Genomic DNA, 19,731 nt, shown 5'->3' with positions numbered 1-19,731 from the left:
CCGGTGGGTTTAGGGTGGGTGACGGGGTCCCGGTGGATTTAGTGTGGGGAACGGGGTCCCGGTGGGTTTAGTGTGGGGTAACTGGGTCCCGGTGGGTTTAGTGTCGGGATGGGGTCCCGGTGGGTTTAGTGTGGGTGACGGGGTCCCGGTGGGTTTAGTGTGGGGAACGGAGACCTAGTGGGTTTAGTGTGGGGAACGGGGTCCCGGTGGGTTTAGTGTTTTGGAATGAGGTCCCGGTGGGTTTAGTGTGGGGAACGGGGTCCGGGTGGGTTTAGTGTGGGGAACGGGATCCCGGTGGGTTTAGAGTGGGGAACGGGGTCCCGGTGGGTTTAGTGTGGGGAACGGGGTCCCGGTGGGTTTAGTGTGGGTAACGGGGTCCCGATGGGTTTAGTGTGGGGAACGGGATCCTGGTGGGTTTAGTGTGGGTGACGGGGTCCCGGTGGGTTTAGTGTGGGGAACGGGGTCCCGGTGGGTTTAGTGTGGGGAACGGGATCCCGGTGGGTTTAATGTGGGGAATGAGGTCCCGGTGGGTTTAGTGTGGGGAAGGGTGTCCCGGTGGGTTTAGGGTGGGGAACTGGGTCCCGGTGGGTTTAGTGTGGGGAATGAGGTCCCGGTGGGTTTAGTGTGGGTGACGGGATCCCGGTGGGTTTAGTGTGGGGAATGAGGTCCCGGTGGGTTTAGTGTGGGGAACGGTGTCCCGGTGGCTTTAGTGTGGGAACGGTGTCCCGGTGGGTTTAGTGTGGGGAATGGGGTCCCGGTGGGTTTAGTGTGGGGAACAGGGTCCCGGTGGGTTTAGTGTGGGGAATGAGGTCCCGGTGGGTTTAGTGTGGGGAACGGGGTCCCGGTGGGTTTAGTGTCGGGAACGGGGTCCCGGTGGGTTTAGTGTGGGGAACGGGGTCCCGGTGGGCTTAGTGTGGGGAATGAGGACCCGGTGGGTTTAGTGTGGGTGACGGGGTCCCGGTGGGTTTAGTGTGGGGTACAGGGTCCCGGTGGGTTTAGGGTGGGTGACGGGGTCCCGGTGGGTTTACTGTGGGTGACGGGGTCCCGGTGGGTTTAGTGTGGGTGACGGGGTCCCGGTGGGTTTAGTGTGGGTGACGGGGTCCTGGTGGGTTTAGTGTGGGTGACGGGGTCCCGGTGGGTTTAGTGTGGGGAATGAGGTCCCGGTGGGTTTAGTGTGGGGAACTGTGTCCCGGTGGGTTTAGTGTGGGGAACGGGGTCCCTGTGGGTTTAGTGTGGGGAATGAGGTAACCCAGTGGGTTTAGTGTGGGGAACGGGGTCCCGGTGGGCTTAGTGTGGGGAATGAGGACCCGGTGGGTTTAGTGTGGGTGATGGGGTCCCGGTGGGTTTAGTGTGGGTGACGGGGTCCCGGTGGGTTTAGTGTGGGGTACAGGGTCCCGGTGGGTTTAGTGTGGGTGACGGGGTCCCGGTGGGTTTAGTGTGGGGAACGGGGTCCCGGTGGGTTTAGTGTGGGGTACAGGGTCCCGGTGGGTTTAGGGTGGGTGACCGGGTCCCGGTGGGTTTACTGTGGGTGACAGGGTCCCGGTGGATTTAGTGTGGGTGACGGGGTCCCGGTGGGTTTAGTGTAGGGAACGGGCTCCTGGTTTGTTTAGTGTGGGTGACGGGATCCCGGTGGGTTTAGTGTGGGGGAACGGTGTCCCGGTGGGTTTAGTGTAGGTGACGGGGTCCCGGTGGGTTTAGTGTGGGAAACGGGGTTCCGGTGGGTTTAGTGTGGGGAACGGGGTCCCGGTGGGTTTAGTGTGGGAACGGGGTCCCGGTGGGTTTAGTGTGGAGTACAGGGTCCCGTTGGGTTTAGTGTGGGTGATGGGGTCCCGGTGGGTTTAGTGTGGGGAACAGGGTCCCGGTGGGTTTAGTGTGGGTGACGGGCTCCCGGTGGGTTTACTGTGGGTGACGGGGTCCCGGTGGGTTTAGTGTAGGGAACGGGCTCCCAGTGGGTTTAGTGTGTTGAACGGGGTCCCGGTGGGTTTAGTGTGGGGAATGAGGTCCCGGTGGGTTTAGTGTGGGGATGGGGGTCCCGGAGGGTTTAGTGTGGGCAACGGGGTCCCAGTGGGTTTAGTGTGGGAACGGGGTCCCTGTGGGTTTAGTGTGGGTGACGGGGTCCCGGTGGGTTTAGTGTGGGTGACGGAGTCCCGGTGGGTTTAGTGTGGGTGATGGGGTCCCGGTGGGTTTAGTGTGGGGAACGGGGTCTCGGTGGGATTAGTGTGGGGAACGGGGTCCCGGTGGGTTTAGTGTGGGGAACGGGGTCCCGGTGGGTTTAGTGTGGGTGATGGGGCCCCGGTGGGTTTAGTGTGGGTGACAGAGTCCCGGTGGGTTTAGTGTGGGGAACGGGGTCCCGGTGGGTTTAGTGTGGGTGACGGGGTCCCGGTGGGTTTAGTGTGGGTGACAGAGTCCCGGTGGGTTTAGTGTGGGGAACGGGGTCCCTGTGGGTTTAGTGTGGGGAACGGGGTCCCGGTGGGTTTAGTGTGGGTGATGGGGCCCCGGTGGGTTTAGTGTGGGTGACAGAGTCCCGGTGGGTTTAGTGTGGGGAACGGGGTCCCGGTGGGTTTAGTGTGGGTGACGGGGTCCCGGTGGGTTTAGTGTGGGTGACAGAGTCCCGGTGGATTTAGTGTGGGGAACGGGGTCCCGGTGGGTTTAGTGTGGGGAACGGGGTCCTGGTGGGTTTAGTGTGGGTGACGGGGTCCCGTTGGGTTTAGTGTGGGTGACGGGGTCCCGGTGGGTTTAGTGTGGAGATGGGGTCCCGGTGGGTTTAGTGTGCGTGACGGGGTCCCGGTGGGTTTAGTGTGGAGATGGGGTCCCGGTGGGTTTAGTGTAGGTGAATGGGTCCCGGTGGGTTTAGTGTGGGTGACGGGGTCCCAGTGGGTTTAGTGTGGGGAATGGGGTCCCGGTCGGTTTAGTGTGGTTGACGGGGTCCCAGTGGGTTTAGTGTGGGGAATGAGGTCCCGGTGGGTTTAGTGTGGGGAGGGGGTTCCGGTGGGTTTAGTGTGGGTGACGGGGTCCCGGTGGGTTTAGTGTGGGTGACAGGGTCCCGTTGGGTTTAGTGTGGGGAACGGTGTCCCGGTGGGTTTAGTGTGGGAACGGTGTCCCGGTGGGTTTAGTGTGGGGAATGGGGTCCCGGTGGGTTTAGTGTGGGGAACAGGGTCCCGGTGGGTTTAGTGTGGGGAATGAGGTCCCGGTGGGTTTAGTGTGGGGAACGGGGTGCCGGTGGGTTTAGTGTGGGGAATGAGGACCCGGTGGGTTTAGTGTGGGTGACGGGGTCCCGGTGGGTTTAGTGTGGGGTACAGGGTCCCGGTGGGTTTAGGGTGGGTGACGGGGTCCCGGTGGGTTTACTGTGGGTGACGGGGTCCCGGTGGGTTTAGTGTGGGTGACGGGGTCCCGGTGGGTTTAGTGTGGGTGACGGGGTTCTGGTGGGTTTAGTGTGGGTGACGGGGTCCTGGTTTGTTTAGTGTGGGTGACGGGATCCCGGTGGGTTTAGTGTGGGGGAACGGTGTCCCGGTGGGTTTAGTGTAGGTGACGGGGTCCCGGTGGGTTTAGTGTGGGGAACGGGGTTTCGGTGGGTTTAGTGTGGGGAACGGGGTCCCGGTGGGTTTAGTGTGGGAACGGGGTCCCGGTGGGTTTAGTGTGGAGTACAGGGTCCCGTTGGGTTTAGTGTGGGTGATGGGGTCCCGGTGGGTTTAGTGTGGGGAACAGGGTCCCGGTGGGTTTAGTGTGGGTGACGGGCTCCCGGTGGGTTTACTGTGGGTGACGGGGTCCCGGTGGGTTTAGTGTAGGGAACGGGCTCCCGGTGGGTTTAGTGTGTTGAACGGGGTCCCGGTGGGTTTAGTGTGGGGAATGAGGTCCCGGTGGGTTTAGTGTGGGGATGGGGGTCCCGGTGGGTTTAGTGTGGGCAACGGGGTCCCAGTGGGTTTAGTGTGGGAACGGGGTCCCTGTGGGTTTAGTGTGGGTGACGGGGTCCCGGTGGGTTTAGTGTGGGTGACGGAGTCCCGGTGGGTTTAGTGTGGGTGATGGGGTCCCGGTGGGTTTAGTGTGGGGAACGGGGTCTCGGTGGGATTAGTGTGGGGAACGGGGTCCCGGTGGGTTTAGTGTGGGGAACGGGGTCCCGGTGGGTTTAGTGTGGGTGATGGGGCCCCGGTGGGTTTAGTGTGGGTGACAGAGTCCCGGTGGGTTTAGTGTGGGGAACGGGGTCCCGGTGGGTTTAGTGTGGGTGACGGGGTCCCGGTGGGTTTAGTGTGGGTGACAGAGTCCCGGTGGGTTTAGTGTGGGGAACGGGGTCCCGGTGGGTTTAGTGTGGGGAACGGGGTCCCGGTGGGTTTAGTGTGGGTGATGGGGCCCCGGTGGGTTTAGTGTGGGTGACAGAGTCCCGGTGGGTTTAGTGTGGGGAACGGGGTCCCGGTGGGTTTAGTGTGGGTGACGGGGTCCCGGTGGGTTTAGTGTGGGTGACAGAGTCCCGGTGGATTTAGTGTGGGGAACGGGGTCCCGGTGGGTTTAGTGTGGGGAACGGGGTCCTGGTGGGTTTAGTGTGGGTGACGGGGTCCCGTTGGGTTTAGTGTGGGTGACGGGGTCCCGGTGGGTTTAGTGTGGAGATGGGGTCCCGGTGGGTTTAGTGTGCGTGACGGGGTCCCGGTGGGTTTAGTGTGGAGATGGGGTCCCGGTGGGTTTAGTGTAGGTGAATGGGTCCCGGTGGGTTTAGTGTGGGTGACGGGGTCCCAGTGGGTTTAGTGTGGGGAATGGGGTCCCGGTCGGTTTAGTGTGGTTGACGGGGTCCCGGTGGGTTTAGTGTGGGGAATGAGGTCCCGGTGGGTTTAGTGTGGGGAGGGGGTTCCGGTGGGTTTAGTGTGGGTGACGGGGTCCCGGTGGGTTTAGTGTGGATGACGGGGTCCTAGTGGGTTTAGTGTGGGGAACGGGGTCCTGGTGGGTTTAGTATGGGGACGGGGTCCCGGTGGGTTTAGTGTGGGGAACGGGTTCCCGGTGGGTTTAATGTGGGTGACGGGGTCCCGGTGGGTTTAGTGTGGGGAACGGGGTCCCGGTGGGTTTAGTGTGGGTGACGTGGTCCCGGTGGGTTTAGTGTGGGTGACGGGGTCCCGGTGGGTTTAGTGTGGGTGATGGGGTCCCGGTGGGTTTAGTGTGGGTGATGGGGTCCCGGTGGGTTTAGTGTGGGGAACGGGGTCCCGGTGGGTTTAGTGTGGGGAACGGGGTCTCGGGGTCTCGGTGGATTTAGTGTGGGTGACGGGGTCCCGGTGGGTTTAGTGTGGGGAACGGGGTCCCGGTGGGTTTAGGGTGGGTGACGGGATCCCGGTGGGTTTAGTGTGGGTGATGGGGTCCCGGTGGGTTTAGTGTGGGTGATGGTGTCCCGGTGGGTTTAGTGTGGGGAACGGGGTCCCGGTGTGTTTAGTGTGGGGAACGGGGTCTCGGGGTCTCGGTGGATTTAGTGTGGGTGACGGGGTCCCGGTGGGTTTAGTGTGGTAAACGGTGTCCCGGTGGGTTTCGTGTGGGGAACGGGGTCCCGGTGGGTTTAGTGTGGGGTACAGGGTCCCGGTGGGTTTAGTGTGGGTGACGGGGTCCCGGTGGGTTTACTGTGGGTGACGTGGTCCCGGTGGGTTTAGTGTGGGAAACGGGGTTCCGGTGGGTTTAGTGTGGGGAACGGGGTCCCGGTGGGTTTAGTGTGGGAACGGGGTCCCGGTGGGTTTAGTGTGGAGTACAGGGTCCCGTTGGGTTTAGTGTGGGTGATGGGGTCCCGGTGGGTTTAGTGTGGGGAACAGGGTCCCGGTGGGTTTAGTGTGGGTGACGGGCTCCCGGTGGGTTTACTGTGGGTGACGGGGTCCCGGTGGGTTTAGTGTAGGGAACGGGCTCCCAGTGGGTTTAGTGTGTTGAACGGGGTCCCGGTGGGTTTAGTGTGGGGAATGAGGTCCCGGTGGGTTTAGTGTGGGGATGGGGGTCCCGGAGGGTTTAGTGTGGGCAACGGGGTCCCAGTGGGTTTAGTGTGGGAACGGGGTCCCTGTGGGTTTAGTGTGGGTGACGGGGTCCCGGTGGGTTTAGTGTGGGTGACGGAGTCCCGGTGGGTTTAGTGTGGGTGATGGGGTCCCGGTGGGTTTAGTGTGGGGAACGGGGTCTCGGTGGGATTAGTGTGGGGAACGGGGTCCCGGTGGGTTTAGTGTGGGGAACGGGGTCCCGGTGGGTTTAGTGTGGGTGATGGGGCCCCGGTGGGTTTAGTGTGGGTGACAGAGTCCCGGTGGGTTTAGTGTGGGGAACGGGGTCCCGGTGGGTTTAGTGTGGGTGACGGGGTCCCGGTGGGTTTAGTGTGGGTGACAGAGTCCCGGTGGGTTTAGTGTGGGGAACGGGGTCCCTGTGGGTTTAGTGTGGGGAACGGGGTCCCGGTGGGTTTAGTGTGGGTGATGGGGCCCCGGTGGGTTTAGTGTGGGTGACAGAGTCCCGGTGGGTTTAGTGTGGGGAACGGGGTCCCGGTGGGTTTAGTGTGGGTGACGGGGTCCCGGTGGGTTTAGTGTGGGTGACAGAGTCCCGGTGGATTTAGTGTGGGGAACGGGGTCCCGGTGGGTTTAGTGTGGGGAACGGGGTCCTGGTGGGTTTAGTGTGGGTGACGGGGTCCCGTTGGGTTTAGTGTGGGTGACGGGGTCCCGGTGGGTTTAGTGTGGAGATGGGGTCCCGGTGGGTTTAGTGTGCGTGACGGGGTCCCGGTGGGTTTAGTGTGGAGATGGGGTCCCGGTGGGTTTAGTGTAGGTGAATGGGTCCCGGTGGGTTTAGTGTGGGTGACGGGGTCCCAGTGGGTTTAGTGTGGGGAATGGGGTCCCGGTCGGTTTAGTGTGGTTGACGGGGTCCCAGTGGGTTTAGTGTGGGGAATGAGGTCCCGGTGGGTTTAGTGTGGGGAGGGGGTTCCGGTGGGTTTAGTGTGGGTGACGGGGTCCCGGTGGGTTTAGTGTGGGTGACAGGGTCCCGTTGGGTTTAGTGTGGGGAACGGTGTCCCGGTGGGTTTAGTGTGGGAACGGTGTCCCGGTGGGTTTAGTGTGGGGAATGGGGTCCCGGTGGGTTTAGTGTGGGGAACAGGGTCCCGGTGGGTTTAGTGTGGGGAATGAGGTCCCGGTGGGTTTAGTGTGGGGAATGAGGACCCGGTGGGTTTAGTGTCGGGAACGGGGTCCCGGTGGGTTTAGTGTGGGGAACGGGGTCCCGGTGGGCTTAGTGTGGGGAATGAGGACCCGGTGGGTTTAGTGTGGGTGACGGGGTCCCGGTGGGTTTAGTGTGGGGTACAGGGTCCCGGTGGGTTTAGGGTGGGTGACGGGGTCCCGGTGGGTTTACTGTGGGTGACGGGGTCCCGGTGGGTTTAGTGTGGGTGACGGGGTCCCGGTGGGTTTAGTGTGGGTGACGGGGTTCTGGTGGGTTTAGTGTGGGTGACGGGGTCCTGGTTTGTTTAGTGTGGGTGACGGGATCCCGGTGGGTTTAGTGTGGGGGAACGGTGTCCCGGTGGGTTTAGTGTAGGTGACGGGGTCCCGGTGGGTTTAGTGTGGGGAACGGGGTTTCGGTGGGTTTAGTGTGGGGAACGGGGTCCCGGTGGGTTTAGTGTGGGAACGGGGTCCCGGTGGGTTTAGTGTGGAGTACAGGGTCCCGTTGGGTTTAGTGTGGGTGATGGGGTCCCGGTGGGTTTAGTGTGGGGAACAGGGTCCCGGTGGGTTTAGTGTGGGTGACGGGCTCCCGGTGGGTTTACTGTGGGTGACGGGGTCCCGGTGGGTTTAGTGTAGGGAACGGGCTCCCGGTGGGTTTAGTGTGTTGAACGGGGTCCCGGTGGGTTTAGTGTGGGGAATGAGGTCCCGGTGGGTTTAGTGTGGGGATGGGGGTCCCGGTGGGTTTAGTGTGGGCAACGGGGTCCCAGTGGGTTTAGTGTGGGAACGGGGTCCCTGTGGGTTTAGTGTGGGTGACGGGGTCCCGGTGGGTTTAGTGTGGGTGACGGAGTCCCGGTGGGTTTAGTGTGGGTGATGGGGTCCCGGTGGGTTTAGTGTGGGGAACGGGGTCTCGGTGGGATTAGTGTGGGGAACGGGGTCCCGGTGGGTTTAGTGTGGGGAACGGGGTCCCGGTGGGTTTAGTGTGGGTGATGGGGCCCCGGTGGGTTTAGTGTGGGTGACAGAGTCCCGGTGGGTTTAGTGTGGGGAACGGGGTCCCGGTGGGTTTAGTGTGGGTGACGGGGTCCCGGTGGGTTTAGTGTGGGTGACAGAGTCCCGGTGGGTTTAGTGTGGGGAACGGGGTCCCGGTGGGTTTAGTGTGGGGAACGGGGTCCCGGTGGGTTTAGTGTGGGTGATGGGGCCCCGGTGGGTTTAGTGTGGGTGACAGAGTCCCGGTGGGTTTAGTGTGGGGAACGGGGTCCCGGTGGGTTTAGTGTGGGTGACGGGGTCCCGGTGGGTTTAGTGTGGGTGACAGAGTCCCGGTGGATTTAGTGTGGGGAACGGGGTCCCGGTGGGTTTAGTGTGGGGAACGGGGTCCTGGTGGGTTTAGTGTGGGTGACGGGGTCCCGTTGGGTTTAGTGTGGGTGACGGGGTCCCGGTGGGTTTAGTGTGGAGATGGGGTCCCGGTGGGTTTAGTGTGCATGACGGGGTCCCGGTGGGTTTAGTGTGGAGATGGGGTCCCGGTGGGTTTAGTGTAGGTGAATGGGTCCCGGTGGGTTTAGTGTGGGTGACGGGGTCCCAGTGGGTTTAGTGTGGGGAATGGGGTCCCGGTCGGTTTAGTGTGGTTGACGGGGTCCCGGTGGGTTTAGTGTGGGGAATGAGGTCCCGGTGGGTTTAGTGTGGGGAGGGGGTTCCGGTGGGTTTAGTGTGGGTGACGGGGTCCCGGTGGGTTTAGTGTGGATGACGGGGTCCTAGTGGGTTTAGTGTGGGGAACGGGGTCCTGGTGGGTTTAGTATGGGGACGGGGTCCCGGTGGGTTTAGTGTGGGGAACGGGTTCCCGGTGGGTTTAATGTGGGTGACGGGGTCCCGGTGGGTTTAGTGTGGGGAACGGGGTCCCGGTGGGTTTAGTGTGGGTGACGTGGTCCCGGTGGGTTTAGTGTGGGTGACGGGGTCCCGGTGGGTTTAGTGTGGGTGATGGGGTCCCGGTGGGTTTAGTGTGGGTGATGGGGTCCCGGTGGGTTTAGTGTGGGGAACGGGGTCCCGGTGGGTTTAGTGTGGGGAACGGGGTCTCGGGGTCTCGGTGGATTTAGTGTGGGTGACGGGGTCCCGGTGGGTTTAGTGTGGGGAACGGGGTCCCGGTGGGTTTAGGGTGGGTGACGGGATCCCGGTGGGTTTAGTGTGGGTGATGGGGTCCCGGTGGGTTTAGTGTGGGTGATGGGGTCCCGGTGGGTTTAGTGTGGGGAACGGGGTCCCGGTGGGTTTAGTGTGGGGAACGGGGTCTCGGGGTCTCGGTGGATTTAGTGTGGGTGACGGGGTCCCGGTGGGTTTAGTGTGGTGAACGGTGTCCCGGTGGGTTTCGTGTGGGGAACGGGGTCCCGGTGGGTTTAGTGTGGGGTACAGGGTCCCGGTGGGTTTAGTGTGGGTGACGGGGTCCCGGTGGGTTTACTGTGGGTGACGTGGTCCCGGTGGGTTTAGTGTGGGTGACGGGGTCCCGGTGGGTTTAGTGTGGGGTACAGGGTCCCGGTGGGTTTAGTGTAGGTGACGGGGTCCCGGTGGGTTTAGTGTGGGGAACGGGGTTCCGGTGGGTTTAGTGTGGGGAACGGGGTCCCGGTGGGTTTAGTGTGGGAACGGGGTCCCGGTGGGTTTAGTGTGGAGTACAGGGTCCCGTTGGGTTTAGTGTGGGTGATGGGGTCCCGGTGGGTTTAGTGTGGGGAACAGGGTCCCGGTGGGTTTAGTGTGGGTGACGGGGTCCCGGTGGGTTTACTGTGGGTGACGGGGTCCCGGTGGGTTTAGTGTAGGGAACGGGCTCCCGGTGGGTTTAGTGTGTTGAACGGGGTCCCGGTGGGTTTAGTGTGGGGAATGAGGTCCCGGTGGGTTTAGTGTGGGGATGGGGGTCCCGGTGGGTTTAGTGTGGGCAACGGGGTCCCAGTGGGTTTAGTGTGGGAACGGGGTCCCTGTGGGTTTAGTGTGGGTGACGGGGTCCCGGTGGGTTTAGTGTGGGTGACGGAGTCCCGGTGGGTTTAGTGTGGGTGATGGGGTCCCGGTGGGTTTAGTGTGGGGAACGGGGTCTCGGTGGGATTAGTGTGGGGAACGGGGTCCCGGTGGGTTTAGTGTGGGGAACGGGGTCCCGGTGGGTTTAGTGTGGGTGATGGGGCCCCGGTGGGTTTAGTGTGGGTGACAGAGTCCCGGTGGGTTTAGTGTGGGGAAAGGGGTCCCGGTGGGTTTAGTGTGGGTGACGGGGTCCCGGTGGGTTTAGTGTGGGTGACAGAGTCCCGGTGGGTTTAGTGTGGGGAACGGGGTCTCGGGGTCTCGGTGGATTTAGTGTGGGTGACGGGGTCCCGGTGGGTTTAGTGTGGTGAACGGTGTCCCGGTGGGTTTCGTGTGGGGAACGTGGTCCCGGTGGGTTTAGTGTGAGGAACGGGGTCCCGGTGGGTTTAGTGTGGGTGACAGGGTCCCGGTGGGTTTAGTGTGGGGAACGGGGTCCCGGTGGGTTTAGTGTGGGGAACAGGGTCCCAGTGGGTTTAGTGTGGAGATGGGTTCCCGGTGGGTTTAGTGTGGATGACGGGGTCCCAGTGGGTTTAGTGTGGGGAAAGGGGTCTCGGTGGGTTTAGTGTGGGTGACAAGGTCCCGGTGGGTTTAGTGTGGGGAACGGTGTCCCGGTGGGTTCGGTATGGGGGACAAGGTCCCGGTGGGTTTAGTGTGGTTGACGGGGTTCCGGTGGGTTTGTTATGGGGGACAAGGTCCCGGTGGGTTTAGTATGAGAGACGTGGTCCCGGTGGGTTTAGTGTGGGGAACGGGGTCCCGGTGGGTTTAGTGTTTTGGAATGAGGTCCCGGTGGGTTTAGTGTGGAGATGGTGTCCCGGTGGGTTTAGTGTGGGGAACGGGGTCCCGGTGGGTTTAGTGTGGGTGACGGGGTCCCGGTGGGTTTAGTGTGGGTGACGGGGTCTCGGTGGGTTTAGTGTGGGTGACGGGGTCCCGGTGGGTTTAGTGTGGGGAACGGGGTCCCGGTGGGTTTAGTGTGGGTGACGGGGTCCCGGTGGGTTTAGTGTGGGGAACGGGATCCCGGTGGGTTTAGTGTGGGTGACGAGGTCCCGGTGGGTTTAGTGTGGGTGACGGGATCCCGGTGGGTTTTGTGTGGGTGACGGGGTCCCAGTGGGTTTGGTGTGGGTGACGGGGTCCCGGTGGGTTTAGTGTGGGTGATGGGGTCCCAGTGGGTTTAGTGTGGGTGATGGGGTCCCGGTGGGTTTAGTGTGGGTTACGGGGTCCCGGTGGGTTTAGTGTGGTGAATGGTGTCCCGGTGGGTTTAGTGTGGGGTACGGGGTCCCGGTGGGTTTAGTGTGGGGAACGGGGTCTCGGTGGGTTTAGTGTGGGTGACGGGGTCCCAGTGGGTTTAGTGTGGGGAACGGGGTCCCGGTGGGTTTAGTGTGGGAACGGGGTCCCGGTGGGTTTAGTGTGGGTGACGGGATCCCGGTGGGTTTAGTGTGGATGATGGGGTCCCGTTGGGTTTAGTGTGGGGAACGGGGTCCCGGTGGGTTTAGTGTGGGGAACGGGGTCCCGGTGGGTTTAGTGTGGGTGACAGGGTCCCGGTGGGTTTAGTGTGGGGAACGGGGTCCCGGTGGGTTTAGTGTGGGGAACAGGGTCCCAGTGGGTTTAGTGTGGAGATGGGGTCCCGGTGGGTTTAGTGTGGATGACGGGGTCCCAGTCGGTTTAGTGTGGGGAACGGGGTCCCGGTGGGTTTAGTGTGGGGAATGAGGTCCGGGTGGGTTTAGTGTGGGGAACGGGGTCCCGGTGGGTTTAGTGTGGGGAACGGGGTCCCGGTGGGTTTAGTGTGGGTGACAGGGTCCCAGTGGGTTTAGTGTGGGGAACGGGGTCCCGGTGGGTTTAGTGTGGGTGACAGGGTCCCGGTGGGTTTAGTGTGTGGAACGGGGTCCTGGTAGGTTTAGTGTGGGTGATGTGGTCCCGGTGGGTTTAGTGTGGGGAACAGGGTCCCGGTGGGTTTAGTGTGGGGAACGGGGTCCCGGTGGGTTTAGTGTGGGTGACAGGGTCCCGGTGGGTTTAGTGTATGGAACGGGGTCCCGGTGGGTTTAGTGTGGGGAACAGGGTCCCGGTGGGTTTAGTGTGGATGACGGGGTCCCAGTGGGTTTAGTGTGGGGAAAGGGGTCTCGGTGGGTTTTGTGTGGGTGACAAGGTCCCGGTGGGTTTAGTGTGGTTGACGGGGTCCTGGTGGGTTTAGTGTGGGGAACGGTGTCCCGGTGGGTTCGATATGGGGGACAAGGTACCGGTGGGTTATGTGTGGTGAACGGGGTCCCGGTGGGTTTGTTATGGGGGACAAGGTCCCGGTGGGTTATGTGTGGGGGACGGGGTCCCGGTGGGTTTGTTATGGGGGACAAGGTCCCGGTGGGTTATGTGTGGGGGACGGGGTCCCGGTGGGTTTGTTATGGGTGACAAGGTCCCGGTGGGTTTAGTGTGGGGAACGGGGTCCCGGTGGGTTCGGTGTGGGGAACGGGGTCCCGGTGGGTTCGGTGTGGGGAACGGGGTCCCGGTGGGTTCGGTGTGGGGAACGGGGTCCCGGTGGGTTCGGTATGGGGGGACAAGGTCCCGGTGGGTTTAGTATGAGAGACGTGGTCCCGGTGGGTTCGGTGTGGGGGGCGGGGTCCCAGTGGGTTCAGTATGGGGGACAGGGTCCCGGTGGGTTCTATGTGGGGGACGGAGTCCCGGTGGCTTCGGTATGGGGGACGGGGTCCCGGTGGGTTCGGTATGGGGGACGGGGTCCCGGTGGGTTCGGTGTGGGGGACAAGGTCCCGGTGGGTTCGGTATGGGGGACAAGATCCCAGTGGGTTCGGTATGGGGGACGGGGTCCCGGTGGGTTCGGTATGGGGGACAAGGTCCCGGTGGGTTTAAGGGAGACCTCCAGTGTAAGATACTCTCCCAATTGACCCTTCCTCTGCAGACAACACATCTCCCACTGCCCACATTGGCTGTCTTCAGCAACGATCATCTCCCTCTTTACAGACCGTGGATTTGCTAAGGGGGTATGAAGATGTCGGTGTCCCAGTCGCTGTCTTACAGAGTACACTCTGATCTCTGGGGCCACACACCAGGACAGACATCCAGCTGCCAGAAGCTGATTTACTCGGGGACAGACGCTGCTCAGAACTTGCTGGTCTTCTAGCCCAGGGAGCCGACTGGCACGGGGAATGGGGCAGACTGACACAGGGGGAATGCAGCAGACAGGCACAGGGGGAATGGAGCAGACTGGCACAGGGGGAATGGGGCAGACTGGCACAGGGGGAATGGAGCAGACTGACACAGGGGGAATGGAGCAGACTGGCACAGGGGGAATGGAGCAGACTGGCACAGGGGGAATGGAGCAGACTGCGGAGGAATGGAGCAGACTGGTACAGGGGGAATGGAGTAGACTGACACAAGGGGAATGGAGCAGACTGGCACAGGGGGAATGGAGCAGACTGGCACAGGGGGAATGGAGCAGACTGACACGGGGAATGGAGCAGACTGGCATAGGGGGAATGGAGCAGACTGGCACAGGGGGAATGGAGCAGACTGCGGAGGAATGGAGCAGACTGGTACAGGGGGAATGGAGTAGACTGGCACAGAGGGAATCGAGCAGACTGGCACAGGGGGAATGGAGCAGACTGGCACAGGGGGAATGGAGCAGACTGGCACAGGGGGAATGGAGCAGACTGGCACAGGGTAATGGAGCAGACTGGCACAGGTGGAATGGAGAAGACTGGCACAGGGGGAATGGAGCACACTGGCACAGGGGGAATGGAGCAGACTGGCACAGGGGGAATGGAACAGACTGACACAGGGGGAATGGAGCAGACTGACAGGGGGAATGGAGCAGACTGGCACAGGGGGAATGGGGCAGACTGGCACATTAGGAATGGAGCAGACTGCGGAGGAATCGAGCAGACTGGCGCAGGGGGAATGGAGCAGACTGACACGGGGGGAATGGGGCAGACTGGCACAGGGGGAATGGAGAAGACTGGCACAGGGGGAATGGAGAAGACTGGCACAGGGGGAATGGGGCAGACTGGCACAGGGGGAATGGGGCAGACTGGCACAGGGGGAATGGAGAAGACTGGCACAGGGGGAATGGGGCAGACTGGCACAGGGGGAATGGGACAAACTGGCACAGTGGGAATGGAGCAGACTGGCACAGGGGAATGGGGCAGACTGGCACAGGGGGAATGGAGCAGACTGACACAGTGGGAATGGAGCAGACTGTCACAGGGGGAATGGAGCAGACTGGCACAGGGGGAATGGAGCAGACTGACACAGTGGGAATGGAGCAGACTGGCACAGGGGGAATGGAGCAGACTGACACAGTGGGAATGGAGCAGACTGGCACAGGGGGAATGGGGCAGACTGGCACAGGGGGAATGGAGCAGACTGGCACAGGGGGAATGGGGCAGACTGGCACAGGGGGAATGGGGCAGACTGGCACAGGGGGAATGGGGCAGACTGGCACAGGGGGAATGGAGCAGACTGGCACAGGGGGAATGGGGCAGACTGGCACAGGGGGAATGGGGCAGACTGGCACAGGGGGAATGGGGCAGACTGGCACAGGGGGAATGGAGCAGACTGGCACAGGGTAATGGGGCAGACTGGCACAGGGGGAATGGGGCAGACTGGCACAGGGGGAATGGAGCAGACTGACACAGGGGGAATGGAGCAGACTGGCACAGGGGGAATGGAGCAGACTGGCACAGGGGGAATGGGGCAGACTGGCACAGGGGGAATGGGGCAGACTGGCACAGGGGGAATGGGGCAGACTGGCACAGGGGGAATGGGGCAGACTGACACAGGGGGAATGGAGCAGACTGGCACAGGGGGAATGGGGCAGACTGGCACAGGGGGAATGGAGCAGACTGGCACAGGGTAATGGGGCAGACTGGCACAGGGGGAATGGGGCAGACTGGCACAGGGGGAATGGAGCAGACTGACACAGGGGGAATGGAGCAGACTGGCACAGGGGGAATAGGGCAGACTGGCACAGGGGGAATGGAGCAGACTGGCACAGGGGGAATGGAGCAGACTGGCACAGGGTAATGGGGCAGACTGGCACAGGGGGAATGGGGCAGACTGGCACAGGGGGAATGGAGCAGACTGGCACAGGGGGAATGGAGCAGACTGACACAGGGGGAATGGAGCAGACTGGCACAGGGGGAATGGAGCAGACTGGCACAGGGGGAATGGGGCAGACTGGCACAGGGGGAATGGGGCAGACTGGCACAGGGGGAATGGGGCAGACTGGCACAGGGGGAATAGGGCAGACTGGCACAGGGGGAATAGGCTGAGGGTGCCGCTGCAGCTCCGTACAGCCAATGCTCCTCCCACTGCCGCACACGGAGGCTCTGAGGCGGGTGGAGAAGCTACTCAAATAATGGGAGGGCTATCATCCCAGAGACACTTCATTCGGAGACCGGGTGTGTCACCGCATTCGGACTGGCTGCATCACTGCCCGGTACGCAAGCTCTAATGCTCAGGATCGGAAAGAGTTTCGAAGGGACTTGGACTCCGCCAGCTCCATCACCAGCACAAGTCCTCGCACCTTTGAGGACAGCTTCAAAAGGTGATGTCTCAGCAACGGGGCGTCCATTATTTGAATATCACCACCTGGTGCGTTGCTGCCATCGAGGAGGAGGCACTGCAGACAAAAGGCTCCACATTTTAGGAACAGCTTCTTACCCTCCGCCATCAGATCTATGAACGGTTCAACGTCCCATGAACTGTACCATTCTTTTCCTGTTTTGCTCTATGGATGCATTTATTTACTGATTAATTGTGGTGATTTTCGAAGTCTTGCACTCCACTGCTGCAGACTTCACATTTCGGGGCATTTGTCAGTGATAATAAACTGAGTCAGAGAGTTTTTGAGCCAAGGTGAAGGTGTGGTGAGTGGGGTGGGGTGAGATGTGGGGTGATGTGGAGTAAAGGAGGGGTGCAGTGAGCTGGGGTGGGGTGAGGTGAGGTGGGGAGGGTGGGGTGTGGGGTGGGTATAGGGAGGGGAGGAGAGGGGAGGAGTGGCATAGTGAGATGGGGCGGGGTGTGGTGAGGTGGGTATAAGGAGGGGAGGAGAGGGGAAGAGTGGCATAGTAAGATGAGGTGGGGTGCGGTAGGAGTGGGGAGGGATGAGGTGAGGTGCGGTGAGGTGGGCTGTGGTGAGAGGGGAGTAGTGAGCAGCGGTGGGGTAGGGTGGAGTGAGGTAGAGTGGGGTGAAATGGAGTGTGGTGGGGTGAGTTGGGGTCGGGTGGGGTGTGATGTTGGAAGGGTGGGGAAGGGTGGGGTGAGGCAAATTGTGGTGAAGTGGGGTGAGGTGGGTTGGGGTGGTGTGGTGAGGTGGAATGTTGTGGAACGATGGGGCAAGGTGGGGTGAGGTGGGGTAGGGTGGAGTGGGGTGGGGTGAGGTGGAGCACAGTGGGGCAAGATGGGGTGAGGTGGGTTGGGGAGTAGTGGGATGGAGTGGGGTGAGGTGGGTTGGGGTGGGGTGGTGTGGTGAGGTGGAGCAAAGTGGGGCAAGGTGGGGTAGGGTGGAGTGTGGTGGGGTGAGGTGGAGTGGAGTGAGGTGGGGTGAGGTGAAGCGGAGTGGGGCAAGATGGAGTGAGGTGGGTTGGGGAGTAGTGGGATGGAGTGGGGCAGGGTGAGGTGGGGAGTAGTGGGATAGAGTGGGGTGAGGTGGGCTGGGGTGGAGTCGGGTGGGGTGAGGTAGAGTGGGGTGAAATGGAGTGTGGTGGGTTGAGGTGGGGTGGGGAAGGGTGGGGTGAGGCAAATTGTGGTGAAGTGGGGTGAGGTGGGTTGGGATGGGGTGGTGTGGTGAGGTGGAGCAAAGTGGGGCAAGGTGGGGTAGGGTGGAGTGTGGTGGGGTGAGGTGGAGTGGAGTGAGGTGGGGTGAGGTGAAGCGGAGTGGGGCAAGATGGAGTGAGGTGGGTTGGGGAGTAGTGGGATGGAGTGGGGTGAGGTAGGGTAGGGAGGAGTTGGGTGGGGTGAGGAGGAGCAGGGTGGGGTGGAGTGGGGAGTAATGGTGAGTAATGAGGTGGGGTGGGGTGGACCTATGTGTATTTGTGAGGTTTTTTTGCACATTTACATCACATGGAAGTAAATAGTTTAATAATGTTTTTTTTTCACGTGTATATAGTCGCACCATGAATAAACTCTAGTTTTGAAATTTTTTTTAAATTCCATCAAGACCCATTCTACCCCCGCACTCCCAGCATCTCCTCCCGCCCCAAATCCCACTCCTCCCTCACACACTGAGTGGAGCTGTGGACATTTCCCGTACATCTCTGGGACGTGGGGTGGGGAGGGGAGCGGAGGGGAGCTCCAGAAATCGCGGAGACCCTTCGCCCACTCAGTTTGCTGTTCACCAACCCTCCCGCGGAACCCTGCCTTCCCCCACACCCTGGCTCCACAATCCCGGAGTCCCGCGCGCCTGGTCACCTGTTGTAGGCATTCCAGAAGAGTTCAGCGTTGCCCAGGAAACGGTTGTCGGTGAGGAGGGCCCTGTAGGTGGTCACCAGCTCACAGTTGTTTGACATTTCCTCCTGAAGTGGGGGGAGCGGGGTTATAGAGTGAAAAACAAAATGGTCAGGAAATTAATATCTGCAGGAAGGCTGAGATGCCCTCATGTGGGCTTGCAGGAGTGACGGGCTGATTGGCCTCCTCCTATGAGAGGTGACGGAGGCTGTATAGGAGGGAAGGGATCCTGCTCCATTGATTTAGGGCCCCGGGGAGACAGTCACAGGAATATTTCGTACAGGTCTGGCCTCCCTACCAAAGGAATGCAAAATGTATGACAGAGAGTGCAGTGAAGTTTCTCTCGATCAGTGGCTGGGACAGGGGGACAGGGGTAGGGGCCTGTCCCATGAGGAGAGGTTATGCAACCTGGACTTGTACTCTCTGGGGTTCAGGAGAACAAGCGGTGATCCAATTGAAAATGCTCCCTAGGTGCGGCAATTTGGGGTACGTACGCGGATTCTCCCAGACCGGGTGAGAGGCTCTGCATCCCAGAATCAGCGGTCAACCATTCAGAGTGGGGACGGGGAGAAACTCTTCCTTCCATCCCCATCAGAGGAAGCTGAATCTCTGGAATTCTCTCTTCCCTCAGCCCCGGAGGGAGATGTGCCGGTGAGTTTTGGATGTGAAGGGGGAAGACAGAGATGATGCAGGGGGCTGGGGCTGGGGTAGATGGTTGGGCCTGGACTGATAGAATGGGATTGGGTGAGGTTGGGGGGGGAGGCAGGTTGGAGAGCAAGATGGAGCAGAGGTCAAATTCTCTCCTTTTTCTGGGGCGGTACAGCGGTTAGCGTTCCTGCCTCGTAGCTCCTCAGATGCGGGGTTCGATCCTGACCTCTGGGTGTGTACGTGCACGGAGGGAAGATTGGGATGCCCGTCAGAGGGCAATGAATTCCAGGCAGTCACAAAGAAAGAGAAAACATTTGAGAAGTTACTTCGGGTCCTCGAGGGGGAAAGGTGATGAGGTAGTTGAAGAGACTGACGGGGGGGGGGGTGCGGAAAGAGGCTGTGGGTGAAGTTGAAGGGAGCAGTGACCCTTGGGGACAAAACACACACAAACACACAATCAACTGTGGGGTTGGTGTGTGGTGTGGGAGGGAAGAGAGTGAAAACCATCATCAAAAAACACTTACCTGACTGAAGAGGTGGGCAAGGATCATGTCACTCAGGGAGCTGGTCAGACCCGAGATCTGAAAATAAAGTCACAGGAGATTAAAGCCCGGTTAGATCCACTCCTGGGGGTCTGTTATTCTATATATAAACCCCTGCCCACCTCCAGCACCCCTGGCCTGAATTCAGTCAGTGGCCACTATATTCTGTCCACCTGCTCGCTAATGCAAATATCGAATAAGCCAATCAGGTGGCAGCAACTCAATGCATAAAAGCATGCGGACATGGTCAAGCGATTCAGTTGTTGTCCAGAGCAAACATCAGATGATAAACGTGACTTTGACCGTGGATAGTTGGTGCCAGATGGGGTGGTTTGAGTATCTCAGAAACTACTGAACTCCTGGGATTTTCATGGACAATAGACCCGAGAGTTTACTGAGAATGGTGCGAAAAAACACAAAAAACAAATCCAGTGAATGCAGGTTCTGTTTGCAAAACTGCCTTTTTAGTGAGAGAGGTCAGGAGAATAACCAGACCGGTTCAAGCTGACGGGACAGCCACACTGACTCAAATAGCTACGTGGTACAACAGTGGCGTGCAAAAGACCATCTCTGAATGCACAGCATGTTGAACCTTGACGCAGCAGCAGCAGACCACACCGGGTTCCACTCCCGCACCCGATAGTGTGAACCCCTGAACCCTGCAATAGATTCCAGCCCGTACACAATCGTTTATTCTGCATATAACCTTTCCAAAATTACTCTTCCAAATTATAAAGCTGAACAGTGCACAGACTTTTATGTATATTTCTATCTTCTTAAGTGAATATGTTTCTTTTTCTAATTATCCATTGTCATCCATCAGCTTTTTTCTTTGGTAGTTGGTAGGGGGTTGACTTCTTTTTTTAAAAAAATTTCTTTTATGATGTATGACCTATCTTTAAGTTTTTGATTATGGAGTGGTA

The 19,731-nt window shown here is 60.4% G+C and overlaps 1 protein-coding gene across 7 annotated transcripts in view; it reads right to left on the bottom strand.

The window, feature by feature from the left end:
* Positions 1-19,731, bottom strand: part of ndrg2 (NDRG family member 2) — a 127,448-nt gene that overhangs the window by 18,968 nt on the left and 88,749 nt on the right. For all 7 annotated transcript variants that reach the window (XM_059951578.1, XM_059951576.1, XM_059951577.1 and 4 more), the window contains 2 exons: positions 18,791-18,847; positions 17,583-17,686 (listed from right to left, as the gene is read on the bottom strand). In XM_059951578.1, the coding sequence (XP_059807561.1) occupies positions 17,583-17,686; positions 18,791-18,847 (161 nt within the window). The remainder of the gene's footprint in view (positions 1-17,582; positions 17,687-18,790; positions 18,848-19,731) is intronic.

This window comes from Hypanus sabinus, chromosome 26 (genome assembly GCF_030144855.1).
Source record: "Hypanus sabinus isolate sHypSab1 chromosome 26, sHypSab1.hap1, whole genome shotgun sequence".
Classification (NCBI taxonomy): domain Eukaryota; kingdom Metazoa; phylum Chordata; class Chondrichthyes; order Myliobatiformes; family Dasyatidae; genus Hypanus; species Hypanus sabinus.
The sequence above is the reverse complement of the archived record's forward strand: the minus strand, read 5'-3'. Positions and strand labels throughout refer to the sequence as shown.